Source organism: Cetorhinus maximus, chromosome 19 (genome assembly GCF_964194155.1).
Source record: "Cetorhinus maximus chromosome 19, sCetMax3.hap1.1, whole genome shotgun sequence".
Classification (NCBI taxonomy): domain Eukaryota; kingdom Metazoa; phylum Chordata; class Chondrichthyes; order Lamniformes; family Cetorhinidae; genus Cetorhinus; species Cetorhinus maximus.
The window spans coordinates 88,248,661-88,262,159 of record NC_135897.1 but is presented as its reverse complement, the minus strand read 5'-3'; the positions used below and the strand labels follow the sequence as shown (position 1 = coordinate 88,262,159).

At 44.2% G+C, this 13,499-nt stretch overlaps 1 protein-coding gene across 3 annotated transcripts in view; it reads right to left on the bottom strand.

The window, feature by feature from the left end:
- The window catches only part of LOC144694011 (neprilysin-like), a 215,060-nt gene that overhangs the window by 51,798 nt on the left and 149,763 nt on the right, over window positions 1-13,499 (bottom strand). For all 3 annotated transcript variants that reach the window (XM_078564334.1, XM_078564335.1, XM_078564336.1), the window contains exons 14-15: window positions 11,752-11,850; window positions 2,645-2,722 (exon numbers count right to left, since the gene is read on the bottom strand). In XM_078564334.1, coding sequence (XP_078420460.1) covers window positions 2,645-2,722; window positions 11,752-11,850 — 177 coding nt within the window. The remainder of the gene's footprint in view (window positions 1-2,644; window positions 2,723-11,751; window positions 11,851-13,499) is intronic.

Sequence of the window (13,499 nt, the reverse complement as noted above, 5' to 3'; positions counted from 1 at the left end):
TGGAAAAACAGATAATCTGATCATTTACCTCATTGCTGTTTGCTGGAACTTGCTGTGTGCAAATTACTTAATTGGCTATGAAATACTTTGGAACATCCTGAATGCGTGAAAGATGCTATATTAAAGTAAATTCTTACTTTACTCAGAGTGTCGTTTGACAGGATGATTTGAGCTCAGCTGATACACAACTATGGATCAGGAAATGAATATTAATGTGACTTTTTTTTTCACTCCAGCTAAACGTTATTACCTACAGCTTGGAAGGAAGGAGAGAAATTATATGTTCACAAAAATGGGAAGGACACTCCAGTGCCTCGCAGTGATGCCAACAATCATCAGCTCATCACAGAAGACCTGCTCCCTGAAACACAGGACCTCGCCTGCAGCAACCATGGTGTTTGGGTTCATGATCCCCCTGTCTTTAACTGATACTTGACCCACATAGATCCCGGGCAGAATTTTACTAGTCGGCGAGCGAGGACTCACCGACGCATAAAATGATGCGCGGTGATGTCGGGGGGAACTCCTGATGTCACCGCGCCCCATTTAAATTTTCAGGAAGGCAGGAGTGCAGCTAAATCAGCTGCACACCCGCCGACCTGTTGATGGCCAATTGAGGACATTGACAGGGTCAATTAAGTAATTAAAGGACCTGCCTGTCCAACCTTAAGCCTGGCGGGCAGGCCAGGAGCCCCGGCGGGAACTAGAAAAAACATGAAACCTCATCCACGGGCGGGATGAGGTTTCATGTAGGCTTTAAAAAATTTTAATAAAGATTTTGTAAAAGTTATGGACATGTCCCAACTCATGTGACATTGTCACATGACATTGTCACATGAGGGGACATGTAAGGGACATTTTATTTTTCTATTTTTGTCTTTTTTACATGTTCAGTCAATCTCCCTGAGGCGGCACTTAGCCTCAGGGAGATGAATGTGCTATTTTGTGCGCGTGCGCGAAAGAGCGCACTCTCGATTTTGGGATTCCCTCCCGCCTGCACAGGGGATGCATAGCGCTTCCCTGCGGACATCACGCTGCGCGGGCCTTAATTGGCCTGTCCATGTAAAATTGCCGCGTGCCTCCAATCGAGGGCACCGATCAGAAGTGCGCCTGCACCCGCCCGCCCATCAACTTCCCCCCAACGGGGGGAAAATTCAGCCCCCCATATCTGCAGGTGCCCTTCCGTCTTTGTGCCATTTTTGGTTACTGATTTGTCAATTCAATTCATTTGAGCATGATTCAGAGTGGGGTTTCTAGAAACCTCCTACAGGTTCATCTCACCTAAATGGCCTGACAGTACAGACCCTGGCCTACTGCTCAACACTTTAGGTCTACAGATTTCACGCAGCTTTGCTTTAACCTGCAGTTTTCAGCTTCTTTTTCCATAGGACCTCCAGATGTGTTTGTGCCGCTGGCTGTATTCCACTCAGGTAAACAGTAGAAGCAACTTGCAGTTATAAAGCTCCCTTAACTTAGTAAAACCCCCCAAGATGTTTCTTCGGAGCACCAAAGAACGTGACATTAGGACAGATGACCAACAATTTGGTCCCAGGGATAGGTTTGAAAGGGCATTTTAAATGAGAAGGGTGTAATGTTAAAGTGGAGAGGTTTAAGGAGGGAATTCCAGAGCTGTGGAGCCAGGCAACTGGAAGCAAAGCCGCCAATGGTGCAGCGATGAAAATTAGCGATGCACAAGATGCTAGAATTGGACCAGCACAGTGACCTCTGAAACGTGTAGGGGCCTGGAGGAAGTGACAATGGTGGGGAGGGTTGAGGCCATGGAGGGCTTCGAAAATAAGGGTGAGAATTTTAAATTTCCAACTCTAAAAGGTTGACATGCTGTCCAGGCTTCTGTGTGTGTGCGCGGTGGTGCCAATCAGTTCCCGCAAAACCCAGGAGGTATGGGTTCCCTGAATATCCAGTAGCTCTTAACTGCAGGGCTTCTCTTAATATGTTTCCCCAGCTTCCCTGATTGACAGGCTGGCTGTAAAAGGATGTAGTGCAGGAGCAGGTAGCAAAGCAGGCAGTGAAGATTGTAGTTGGGGGTGGGGGAAAGGTACCGGGAGGAGGCAGTCAGTGGCAGGGCAGCCGCAGATCAATCGTGGTGGGGGAGGGGGCTTACATGGTAAGCTGTTGGGGTGCGTTATACCCTCCTGCTCCTCCTGATCCACAAGCAGTCATGTGAAGACCACTTACCTTGTGGATCCAACACTTCTCGCCTCCTTTCAACTGTTGGGTTTCCTGGGATGTGGGAAACCCAGCCAGTGCGAGGTAAAAATAAAAACACAGGTAAAATAAAATCATTAAAATATTTCAATAACTGGATCACCTTTCGGGAGCTGATTGGCTACCCATTCCCCACACTGCCCCTGTGAAAATCTGAAGTGGACGGATTTGAGGTGGGTTGGGTTCCTGTTTCAGTTTTCTAACATTTTAATGTCGCTCCTGGCCAAACCTACACTTTTTGGGGTGAAGGAGTGGTTAAAATTTACCCGTCTGATTGCCAATTCCATTGTGGAAACCCGAGTTGAAAATCTGCCACAAAATTTTGTACTGGATTGATGTGAAGAGGAAATCAACCTCAATGAGTTTGCAGACAAAGTGACTGACATCAAACAAACCTGAAACAACAGTAATGACTCACCCCTTCGTACTCAGCATTCAGTTTGGCATTATCCTGGATGTCGGGTGGGTATCCAATTCTCTGTCTGATAGCCCTAGCCTGGAAACAAACAGCTCACGTTAAACCATCTCCAGATCAATGTGGACAAGAGCAAAATATGGCAGATGCTGCAAATAAAAAAATAAAATGCTGGAAACACTCGGCAGGTGTGGCAGCAACTGTGCAGGGAGAAAAAAAAAGTTAACATGTCAGGTCTGTCACCTTCTATCAGAAGTAAGAAAAGTTACAAATGTAATAGGCTTTGAGCCAGTGACAGGGCTGAGCAAGTGAGGAAGAACTAAAGGAAAGTGCTGTGATAGGGTGGAGGGCAGGACAGATAAATGATTAAAGGATCCATGGTCCAAAGGCCAAAGGGAGTGGTAATGGGGCAAGTAAAGAAACAAAAGTGGTGCCTAGATGAGGTGTGAATGGCAGGATGGCAGCCATTTGAATGCAAAGTAAAAGGATTAAGAAACAAGTAGAAAAAAGAAACTGAACCAGCAAAATATAAACATGAAACAGAATGGGGCAGAGGTTACAATCTAAAATTGTTGAACAAATGTTGAGTCCTGAAGGCTGTAAAGTGCCGAGTCCAAGATGAGGTGCCATCCCTCAAGCTTTTGTTGAGCTTCGTTGGAACTCTGTAGGAGGCCAAGGATAGGAAAGTCGGAGTGGAAGTAAGGTAGAGGTAGCTGAGGATCATGCTTGCAGACTGAACAGAGGTGTTCCACAAAACAGTCACCCAGTCTGCATTTGGTCTCTCCATGGTAGAGAAGACCACATCATGAGCAGCAAACACAGTACGTAAAACTGGAAAAAGTACAAGGAAGTCGTCGTTTCACTTGGAAGGGGTGTTTGCAGGCTTGGATGATGAGGGGGGTGGAAGTTAATGGACAGGTGTCGCATCTCCTGTACCAGCATGGAAATATGATGAAAGGTCACATATGTAAAAGGTTAACTCTTGTATCTCTCTCCACTGCTGCTTCCAGGCCTACTGAGTATTTCCAGCATTTTCGTTTCTGTTGTTGACACTGAGTTCATACCGAGCAAATGCTGCATATCTTTTGGATGAGACGTTAAACCTGAGGCCTTGACTGCCTTTTCAGAAGAACCCATGGCACAATGTGAAGAGTTGGAGAAATCTCTCCAATGTCCTGACAATATTCATTCCTTAACCAACATTAGTAAAAAAAAACGGATTATCCAGTCATTACATCATTGCTGTTTGTGAGAGCTATAGAGTCATTTGGCTCTGCAAGTTTATTTCCTTCAACTGCCCATCCAATTTCCTTTTGAAATTGTTGATTGTTTCTATATCCACCACCCCCGTGGGCACCAAGTCATGTTGAGCTGGCTGTGTAGAAATTGACTGCCCTTCATTGCAACAGTGACTACACTTCATTGGCTGTAAAGTGCTTTGGGACACCCTGAGGTCAAGAAAGGAGTTGAGTGCTTGGGAGATCTTTCGTTATTAGGTAAGAGAACTGCTGTAGGAATACAGCTGTGCTTCCTCTTCGGAGTTCAAGGAATATGGGGCAGGGGAATTTACGCTACCATTGCTTGGGCGCTAACAGAATTATAGAATGATACAGCACAGAAGGGGAGCATTTGGCCTTTCATGCCCATGCTGACTCTTTGAAGGAGCTATCTAAATGGTCCCACTCCCCTGCTCTTTCCCTATAACCCTGTAAATATTTCACTTTCATGTATTTATACAATTCCCTCTTGCACGTTGCTATTGAATCTGCTTCCACCAGCATGTGTAAAAAAAGGATGTCCTCATGTAATTCAGTGAAGCAGACCGCCCACCTGTCATAGAAAGCAGACAAGTTTCATCCTATTGATTTCGATGGAAATGACAATCAAGTGTCTTCTGTAATGAGCCAGCTGATCTGCACTGTTAGATTTACACCCAGGCGGTAATCGACCCTGACATTTTCTGACAGTGTGCTGTGCTTGTATGAAGAATGAAAACACTCGGGTTAACCTTCACTGCATGTGTTTTTCATGTAAGCCTGACCCGAAGGAGAGGAATTTAACACGTATATTTTCAGTGTTTTTCACAGGAACAAACTCTGCCCCAAGGTATATTCTCTGCATGTAAAGGACAGGCAAAAGAAATAAGAGAATGCACGCAAATCGCTGCATGTTTTTTCATGTAAGGTTGACCCGAACTAAAGAAATTTAGCATCTACATTTTAACTGAACTCTGCCCCAATCACTGCACATTAAGGGATAGGAAAAAGGAGTAAGGGAAAGTGTGTCAGAGAGGAACAGGATTGGGAAACCTATAAAGATAAACAGAGGAACGTCAAGGGAATGATGAGGGTTACAAAGCAGGGTCACAAAGAAGTCAGAGCTGGAAGCTAAATGGAGAAAAGTAAAGCATTCTTTTCGTATGTGAGGGAATAGAAAAAAGGTGAAAACGGGCCATGATCTCTAAAAGATGGGAGTGTGTTGTCTGAAAAGATATTGTTGAAGTCCTTGTTGCTTTTCAAAAATGTTCACGAAAGAAATGCCAGAATTGAGGGTCCCATAATGGTGAATGTAAAAGTGAATTTGAGCTTAGAAGGTTAGGGTTTAAAAACCCACCTTCCAAAACAGCCAACTCAATTTAAGTAAGCGGCAAAGAGTGTCAGGGTTTAATTTATTTTAGGATACTGAGAATGAAAAATCACCTAAAGGGTTAAATTATAAAGGGAAGCAAGAACAGAAATATAAGAACAACAAGCCTGGACCGGTGAAATGAACTGAGATCAAAGATTAGATTAAGAGTAGATAAAACGGATACTTAACACAATAAACACAAACAGACGTTGTCTCATGGAATGAATAGTACATTATGAGATCAGATAAGTGATAATCAAGAAACTGTATTAGTAAGCAAAATCAATTAGCTAACATAGATATGATTATAAGAGAATAAAGAAGGGCAAGTTAATGAGATCACTCAAGTTCTTATTTTGGCAGACCAGGAGTGTGAAGCCTGGAGTTTAAAGATTAGACCAGGTAAGAGCTGGTCTGAACTTGGTGGATTTGTTTGGACAGTCAGGGTACCCCTTTGGTGAGATAAGGTCTTTGAATATCGTCTGGGGAATTGTTTGAGAGAGGTAAAGCACCCTTTGGGAGGGGTAAGGCACCCTTTGGGATTATTAAAAGTAAACATAAACGTGCATAAAAAGTACATTAACAGCATCAACAGGTTCAATGAGTTTAAGAACTGTCAAGCTGCCAAAGGACTATCAATGGGTACTAGATGAGTCAGCATGGAGAGGGTAAAGGCAAAGGATGGTGGATGGGACATGGGTTGGCATGAGTTGGCACTAAGTTGGCAAAGGGGCTATAAAGGCCCAAAGGGATGTGGGGAGCATAAGGGGTACGAGGAGCCATGGGAGTTGGGTGGGGGGGCATGAGGTGGCATTGGTTGGCATGGATGGGGCATAGGGAGTGGGTGGAGGGTGAGCCGTGAGGAGAGGGCTTCTTTTGTTTTAATATTCCTTCAGATAACTTAAACAAAGGGCCGGGAGACAGGGGCAGGCCTTCCACCCAGCCCGCGTCCACATCTGAAAGCCTCCGCAATCATTCTGCGGGCAGCAGCCTTGACTTCAAATCCAGCCTGCACCACTAGCGCCGTCCCCCACTCCCTCCCACCCCTCAATCACACCCAACCCGGAATGAAAATTCCAACGCGGTCGGGAATTTTCCCATCTCTGCACACCCGACCCGAGAGCAAAAATCTGGGCCCAAGTTTATGCAATGTATCTGTGGTAACCTGATGTGTAATATACCCTTAAGAAGAATGTTATTAAGGAAGATCACATGCTCTTAGTATCCAATATCAAAGTAGCGCGGGCTACCTCTGCAGTTAGTAGTCTGTAGTCAGTAGTTAGTAGTTAGTATTTGGGGTAGTGTAGAGATAGAGTTTGAAGTGTAAGCACATGTTTAGTTGCTGCTGACTACCTTTGTAAATAAACTAAGGCCAGGATTTCCCAGTCGGCGAGCGGGGGTGGGGGGGGCAGGGTTTGTCGATGTGTAAAATGACGCAGGATGATGTTGGGCGGAACTCCCGACATCACCCCGCCTCATTTCAATTTTCAAGTGGGCGGAGGCTCAGCAGAATCAGCTGTGCGCCCGCCGACCTCTCAATGGCCAATTCAGGTCATTGACAAAGTAATTAAAGTAATTAATGGACCTGCCCATCTAACCTTAAGGTTGGCGGGCAGGCCAGGAGTCCTGGTGGGCTTTGGAAAAAGCATCAAACCTCAACCACGGGCGGGATAAGGTTTCATGTAGGTTTTTAAATTTTTAATAAAAGTGTTAATGAAAGTGATGGACATGTCCTAACTCATTTGACAAGTGTCACATGAGGGGACATGTCAGGGGAATTTTTTTTATATTGTTAACATTTTTAAATTTGGCGCCGATCTCCCTGAGGCAGCACTTAGCCTCAGGGAGATGAGTGCACTCTTTTGTGCGCTTGCGCGAAAGAGCCCATTCTCGGTTTAGGGGTTTCCCCCGCCTGCACAGGGAGCACACAGCGCTTCCTTGCAGACATCACGTTGGGCGGGCCTTAATTGGCCCACCCACGTAAAATGGCAGCGCGACCCTGATTGGGGGCGCCGATCAGAGGCGCACCTCCATGTGCCCACTCCTAAACTTCCCCCCCAACGGAGGGAAAATCCTGCCCTAAGCGTTTTCACCTATGAAGTGTCTGCCACTCAACTCTATCGTTAGCACCATCTCGGCCACCACTTACAATAAGCGTGCGAACAGGATCCAACAAACTGGTGACTAGGATCCAACAAACTGGCGAAGAGGTTTAAACAAGCTACCAGTGTTGGCATTGAGGGGCACAGGACCAAGCCTCCTAGGGTGAAACTGGCTGAGGCAAATCAACCTTGAGGAACCCCTGAGATTCCAAAAAGGAAGCTGGAAGCGTTTCTGCTTTGGAAAAGGAGTGTGTAAACACTCAACAACCTGAAGAGCTGCAGGGTGTCTTAAGCCAAAACATGGGAGAACGGCAGAAGGAACTCGAGGAGACCATCCTTGATGACAGAGTTCAAGACGAGGTGAGCAACCTCTGAAAGGGAAAAAGAAAACCTGCTGAAATACCTTCACACATTACAAGGTTCCCTCACATCAAAGTTTGTACTGCTGGAAAATCATGAAGAGGGACAAAAAGAATTCAGCACCTCTCTGACCAAACTGAAGGGTGAGTTGGCAGAGAATACACAACAATGCTTAGTTTTCCAGGAGGCAGCAAACAAATACACAAGAGAGATGGAAGAGCTGAAGAATCAGCTCAGTGAAGCCAAAGTGGTTTGGAGGCAAAAGTCACAGAATTTTCTAAGAAGCAGGAAGATGATGAAATTCTGGGAGACTCAACCACTGAGTTCGCTCAAGTCGAGCTTACATCTGAGATTAGTCTGGCCAATATTGAAACTGAAAAGGAGGCAGAGATTCAAGTCAGCACATAGAAGGAAGACACAGAAACACAAATAAGACTCTAATCCTGGCAGCATACGAGTATACTTTCATACATAGGCCTGGCAGTCAAACTGCAAATGCCGATGCACTTAGTTGTTTGCCTTTACAACATAAGGATTAGGAAGTCCCAGTTTCACAAGAACCTGTTTTATTACCAAATTTCTTAGCTTACTCACCAGTATGCGCTTGACAGATCAGAGACTGGACAAGTGGGGACTCAGTCCTATCTCAAGTATAAGAACAAGTACTTCTTGGTCGGTCACAAGAGCCTGTATCTGATTAAATAAAACTGCACTTTGACAGAAGACATGAAATAACCAGCCAGGATGGCATCTTATTGTGGGGGTCATGAATGATAATACCTCTAAAGGGAAGAGAGCCATTGCTAATTGAACTACGCAGTCCACATCCAGGAATATCCCAAATGAAGACCTTGGCATGCAGCTATCTATGGCGGCCTGGGATGGATAGTGCAATAGATAGTTTAGTGAAGGATTGTGTGCAATGTCAGCAACTGCAAAAATTGCCTTCTTCAGTTCCATTACACCCTTGCGAGTAGCCAGGAAGACCCTGGGTGCGGTTACACATTGACTATGTGGGACCTTTCATGGGAACAATGTTTCTGCTCATTGTTGATGCCCATTCAAAATGGATGGACATATATAAGGTGAAGTCACCAATGTCTTCTGCTACAAGTAAAAAGTTACATCAAAGTTTTGCCATTCACGGACTACCAGAAGTGGTAATTTCTGATAACGGCACAGCATTTACGAGTGCTGAGTTTCAATGGTTTATCAGCCTCGACGATATCACTCATGTAAAAACTTCACCCTACTCCCTTCCTCTAATGGACTGGCCAAAAGGGTGCTTCAAACATTCAAGGCTGGCTTGAAGAAATTAGCTGGAGATTCCTTGACACCCAAGCTAGCAAGCTTTCTTTTCCATTATAGGACCACCTCTCAAACAACAACAGGTGCTACACCTGCGGAATTAATGATGAAACGCCGTCTCAGGACGAGTTTGAGCTTAATAATGTCAAACTTAGAGGGGGGAAGGTGTAAAGGAGTCAGGGAAGACAGAAAGCTACGCACGACTGGCGAGAGAACTCAACCCAGCACAGACACATCTGTTGTTCCTTCAAGAGTGGAGGGTACAGATCTGCAGGAGCCCACTGAAGAACCTGATGCTCAGACAACTCTGGAAAAAAGGTTGCTGACAAGGCCTCTGAAGTTGTAGAGCTGAGATACATAAGGAAACCCCCAGAAAGACTGAATTTGTAAATTACTTGTCAGTGTAAATATTTTGTTATTTTGAGCAAATTGTAATTGTAAATATAAAATGGATTTCGGAGTAAAGGGAGATGTGGTAATCTGATGTGTAATATATCTTTAAGAAAAATGTTATTAAGGAAGATCACATAATCTTAGTATCCAATAGCAGTGTAGTGCAGGCTACTCTGTCGTTAGTAGTCTGTAGTCAGTAGTTAGTATTTGGGGTAGTGTAGAGATAGAGTTTGAAGTGTAAGCGCATGTTTAGTTGCTGCTGACTACCTTTGTAAATAACTAAGATTTTTCACCTATGAAGTGTCTGCCACTCAACTCTATCATTAGTACCAACTTGGCCACCACTTACAACAAGCGTACGAACAGGATCCAACAAGCTGGTGACTCGGATCCAACAGTATCCTTATCATTTAATCCTCCAAGATCCAGTTTCATTCTATTGAACTTGCGCTGCACCCACTTCAAGGACAACACATACTTCCTGCAGTGCGGTGTCCTGAACTGAATGCAGTTATTCCAAATGGAGTGTGGCCAAGGCTCTGTAGAAATGAAGTATCACTTCCTCCCTCATGTATTCCATCTTGAAATAAAGGCCGACATTCCATTAACTATTTTGATTACTTTTGTACTTAGGATTCCCAAATGGAGTCCCGTCACTTTCCAGAGAAATCAGCAGCATTGATAGATCTATTCAAACTAGAAGCCCTGAAAATATGTGATGAGATGTCAGCTTAAGTTAACATTTTTATGTACTTCACATATACTTCAGCCTGCTTATTTTGCAAGTTAATGTATCTGTTAAAACAAGGTCATATTGCAAAAGTTAATTCCAGATGACAGTGTTAATAAACCCATCTCACTTGCTCCACAAATGCTAGTGTAGGTCTATCAATTTATAGTTTTCCCTTGTTCCCTGTCAGTGGACATCAAGAAAAGGAGTTGGATTTTTAAGGTAAGTGACAAAAGAACCAGAGATGAGATTTGGAATTTTTAATGCAACTCATGGTAATCTGGATTGCACGGTCTGAAAGAGTGATGGAAGCAGATTGAATAATATGTTTCAAATGCAAATTGGATATATATTTGAAAAGGGAATTGGGCAGTCCTTTTAAGGAGCTAGTACAGCCACAATGGGTTGAATGAATGTCTTCCCTCTGTGCTGTATGATTCAAAGAAAAGGATTTCACCCTCACATTTCTATCCTGCTGAATTGCACAAAATCATTTGTAAATGGCTCTCTTCGCCACTTAAATATTCTGTAATAACGTGTGATTGACATTGTAGTTACCTGGCTTGGGAAAATAACTTATTATCCTTTTCCTTTTACAAGGTCATAAGTGGATATGGATGAGTATGGCTATTTATCCTATGTTATTCCATCAATACCGTAAAAGCAATCTCCAGCTCCTCCCTCAGGAAATCCAATTGGCTCTTAAATGATCCCAGGATTTGTGCCCTCCATTTTCCCAACTGGAAGTCTTGATAGAAACATCGGAATAGCAGGAAGCCATTCAGCCCATGAACCAGTTCCGCTATTCAATCAGGTAATGGCTGACCTGTATCCTAACTCCACCCACCTGACTTTGCCCCCTTTATACCCTTGGCCGGCAAAGATCTAGCAACCCCAGGTATAAATTTATTGATTGAGCTGGCAGATACTGCTTTTTCTTCTTGGAGAGAGTTCTGCACTTCTACTAAACTTTGCTTGAAGTAATGTTTCCTAATATCTCTCCTGAGTGGCCTGATTTTGTTTTTAAGTTTATGTCCCCTTGTCCTATTCTTTCCCCACCAGTGGAAAAAGTTTCCCTCTATGTACCCTACCAACAACATTCAAGGAGTTTGACACCATCAGCACCCCATCCACCATATTAAATGTTCACTGCCTCTTCCATCGAGCACCATGGCTGCAGTGCCTACCATCCAGAGGATGCACTGCAGCAACTCATCAGAACTTCTTCAAAAGCACTTCCCAAACTTGCAACCCCTACCACCTAGATGGGAAAGTGCAGCAGGCACATAGGAACACCTCTACCTGCAAGTTCCCCTCTAACTCACACACCATCCTGACTTGGAACTATATCGCCATTCACTGGGTCAAAATGTTGGAACTCCCTCCCTTAGCATCACTGTGGGCATACCTACACCACATGGACTGCAGGGGTTCAAGAAGGAAACTCACCACCACCTCCTCAAGGGCAATTAGGGATGGGTAGTATATATTAGCCTTGCCAGTGATGTCGCATCCCATAAATGAAAAATAAAAAAAGTCCTTTCAAAATTCAGAAAACCTGAGTGGAACAGAAAACTACATCTTCGTACTTTCTCTTCCGCTTTCTTTTTGGTTTCCGTGTCCATCCAGCTGAGCTCATGTAAATTCTGTATGAAAACCTCACGGATCTGCTCAATTAGTTCTTCAACCTGGAGGAAGGGGGTAGAAAAAAAGCATGGGACAAAAGTGAGAACATTAAACATCATCAAATTAAACATTAAACATGATGGAGGGAGAAACTATTTCCCCTCACAAGGGGGTTCCTAACCAGGAGACAACGGATTAAGATAGCAGGAGATTCAGGAGGGAGTTGGGGGGCTTCCTACATGAATTTTTAGAACATATGACCTGTAAGGCTGGTGTAACTTTTAAAAGGGAAGTGGATAATTATTTGAAAAGGGCTAGGAGGGAAGAACAAAGGAGTAGAACCTATTGGCTAGGTCTCCCAAAGAGCAGCACAGCCAAATGAACCATGATAACAGACTGAGAGCGTGGGTGAGAAAATGCTCACATCGTAGGGATAGATTTTACAACATGCTCCAAGCACAAGCAGAGCTGAGCAGATGGAAAGTCATGTGGGACATACTGACTTTGAGCTGAATTGCCAGTAAATGCTTCTGTTGTGTGAATCTTTGTGTGAACCTTTGCACAGGCAGTGCTGTTAGTAATGCTCTTGTCCATTTTCTCTCCAGGGACTAGTACATCTAAGGTCGTGGAGAAAATGAAGGCTGCACTATTCTCATTATAAAATCAAGAGAATGTGTTACAAAGTACACTTAGGATAGATAGAGAGAAACTATTTCCTCTAGTGGGAGAGTCTAGAACAAGGGGGCCTAACCTTATAATTAGAGCTAGACCATTCAGGGTGATTTCAGGGAGCACTCCTTCACACGATGGGCAGTGGAGATTTACAACTCTCTCCATGAAAACGCTGGTGAGGCTGAAAATAAATTAAAACTTTCAAAATTGAGATCATAGTCTTTTGTTAGGCAAGGACATTAAGAGTTGTGGAACCAAGGTGGGTCAATGGAGTTAAGATGCAGATCAGACATAATTTAATTGAATGGCTGAACAGACTCCAATTGGGTTAGACGCATTTATGATTATGAAAGCTACCTTTGTGTTGTAGGGAAGGAGTGATGCAACCTTGAACCCTCCAATTTGAGCATTAAGAAAAGATGGACCTGTGAATATAAGAGGAAGCATCCCCAGACTGATTCTTGGATGGCATGGGTTCCATTTTCATGATTTCAGAGACAATACGAATGGATGTATCAGTGCAGGAACTCACGACAGATTTTTTGCAATGAATCATGGCGGACCCAAAAAGACATTTCGGCAATCATGGCAATGTGGAGGCAAATGGAAAATAGTGAGGCCACCTTTGAAATGAAAGGTAAACCCTTTCATCTAGCGGAGAGGTCTATTATTGGACACTTGCGGCTCATGAGAAGGAAGGTGAGTTGGGAAAAGTTAGAAATGATGGGAGCTCTCAAACAGGAAATGCTGGAGGGCGTTTAGCCTGTGGGGTGATTGGAATGGCTAAAGAATGAAATGAATTTATCTGTTGGGCTGAATGGCCTACTCCTGTTCCTACGGGTAGGATTTTCGGGTTGTTGGGCGGGTGCGGCCAACCCCCAGCATGAAAGGCTGAGAAGCTCAGCGCTGCCAGAGTGGGGGAGTGGGGGGGGAGGAGGGCGAGTGTAAAAGTCTGTGCAAGCTCGGGGGGAGCGCATACTGAAACTCCCTGAAGGTAGGGAGCTGGTGAATTTTAAAATCAAGAATAAAGATTTTGAAA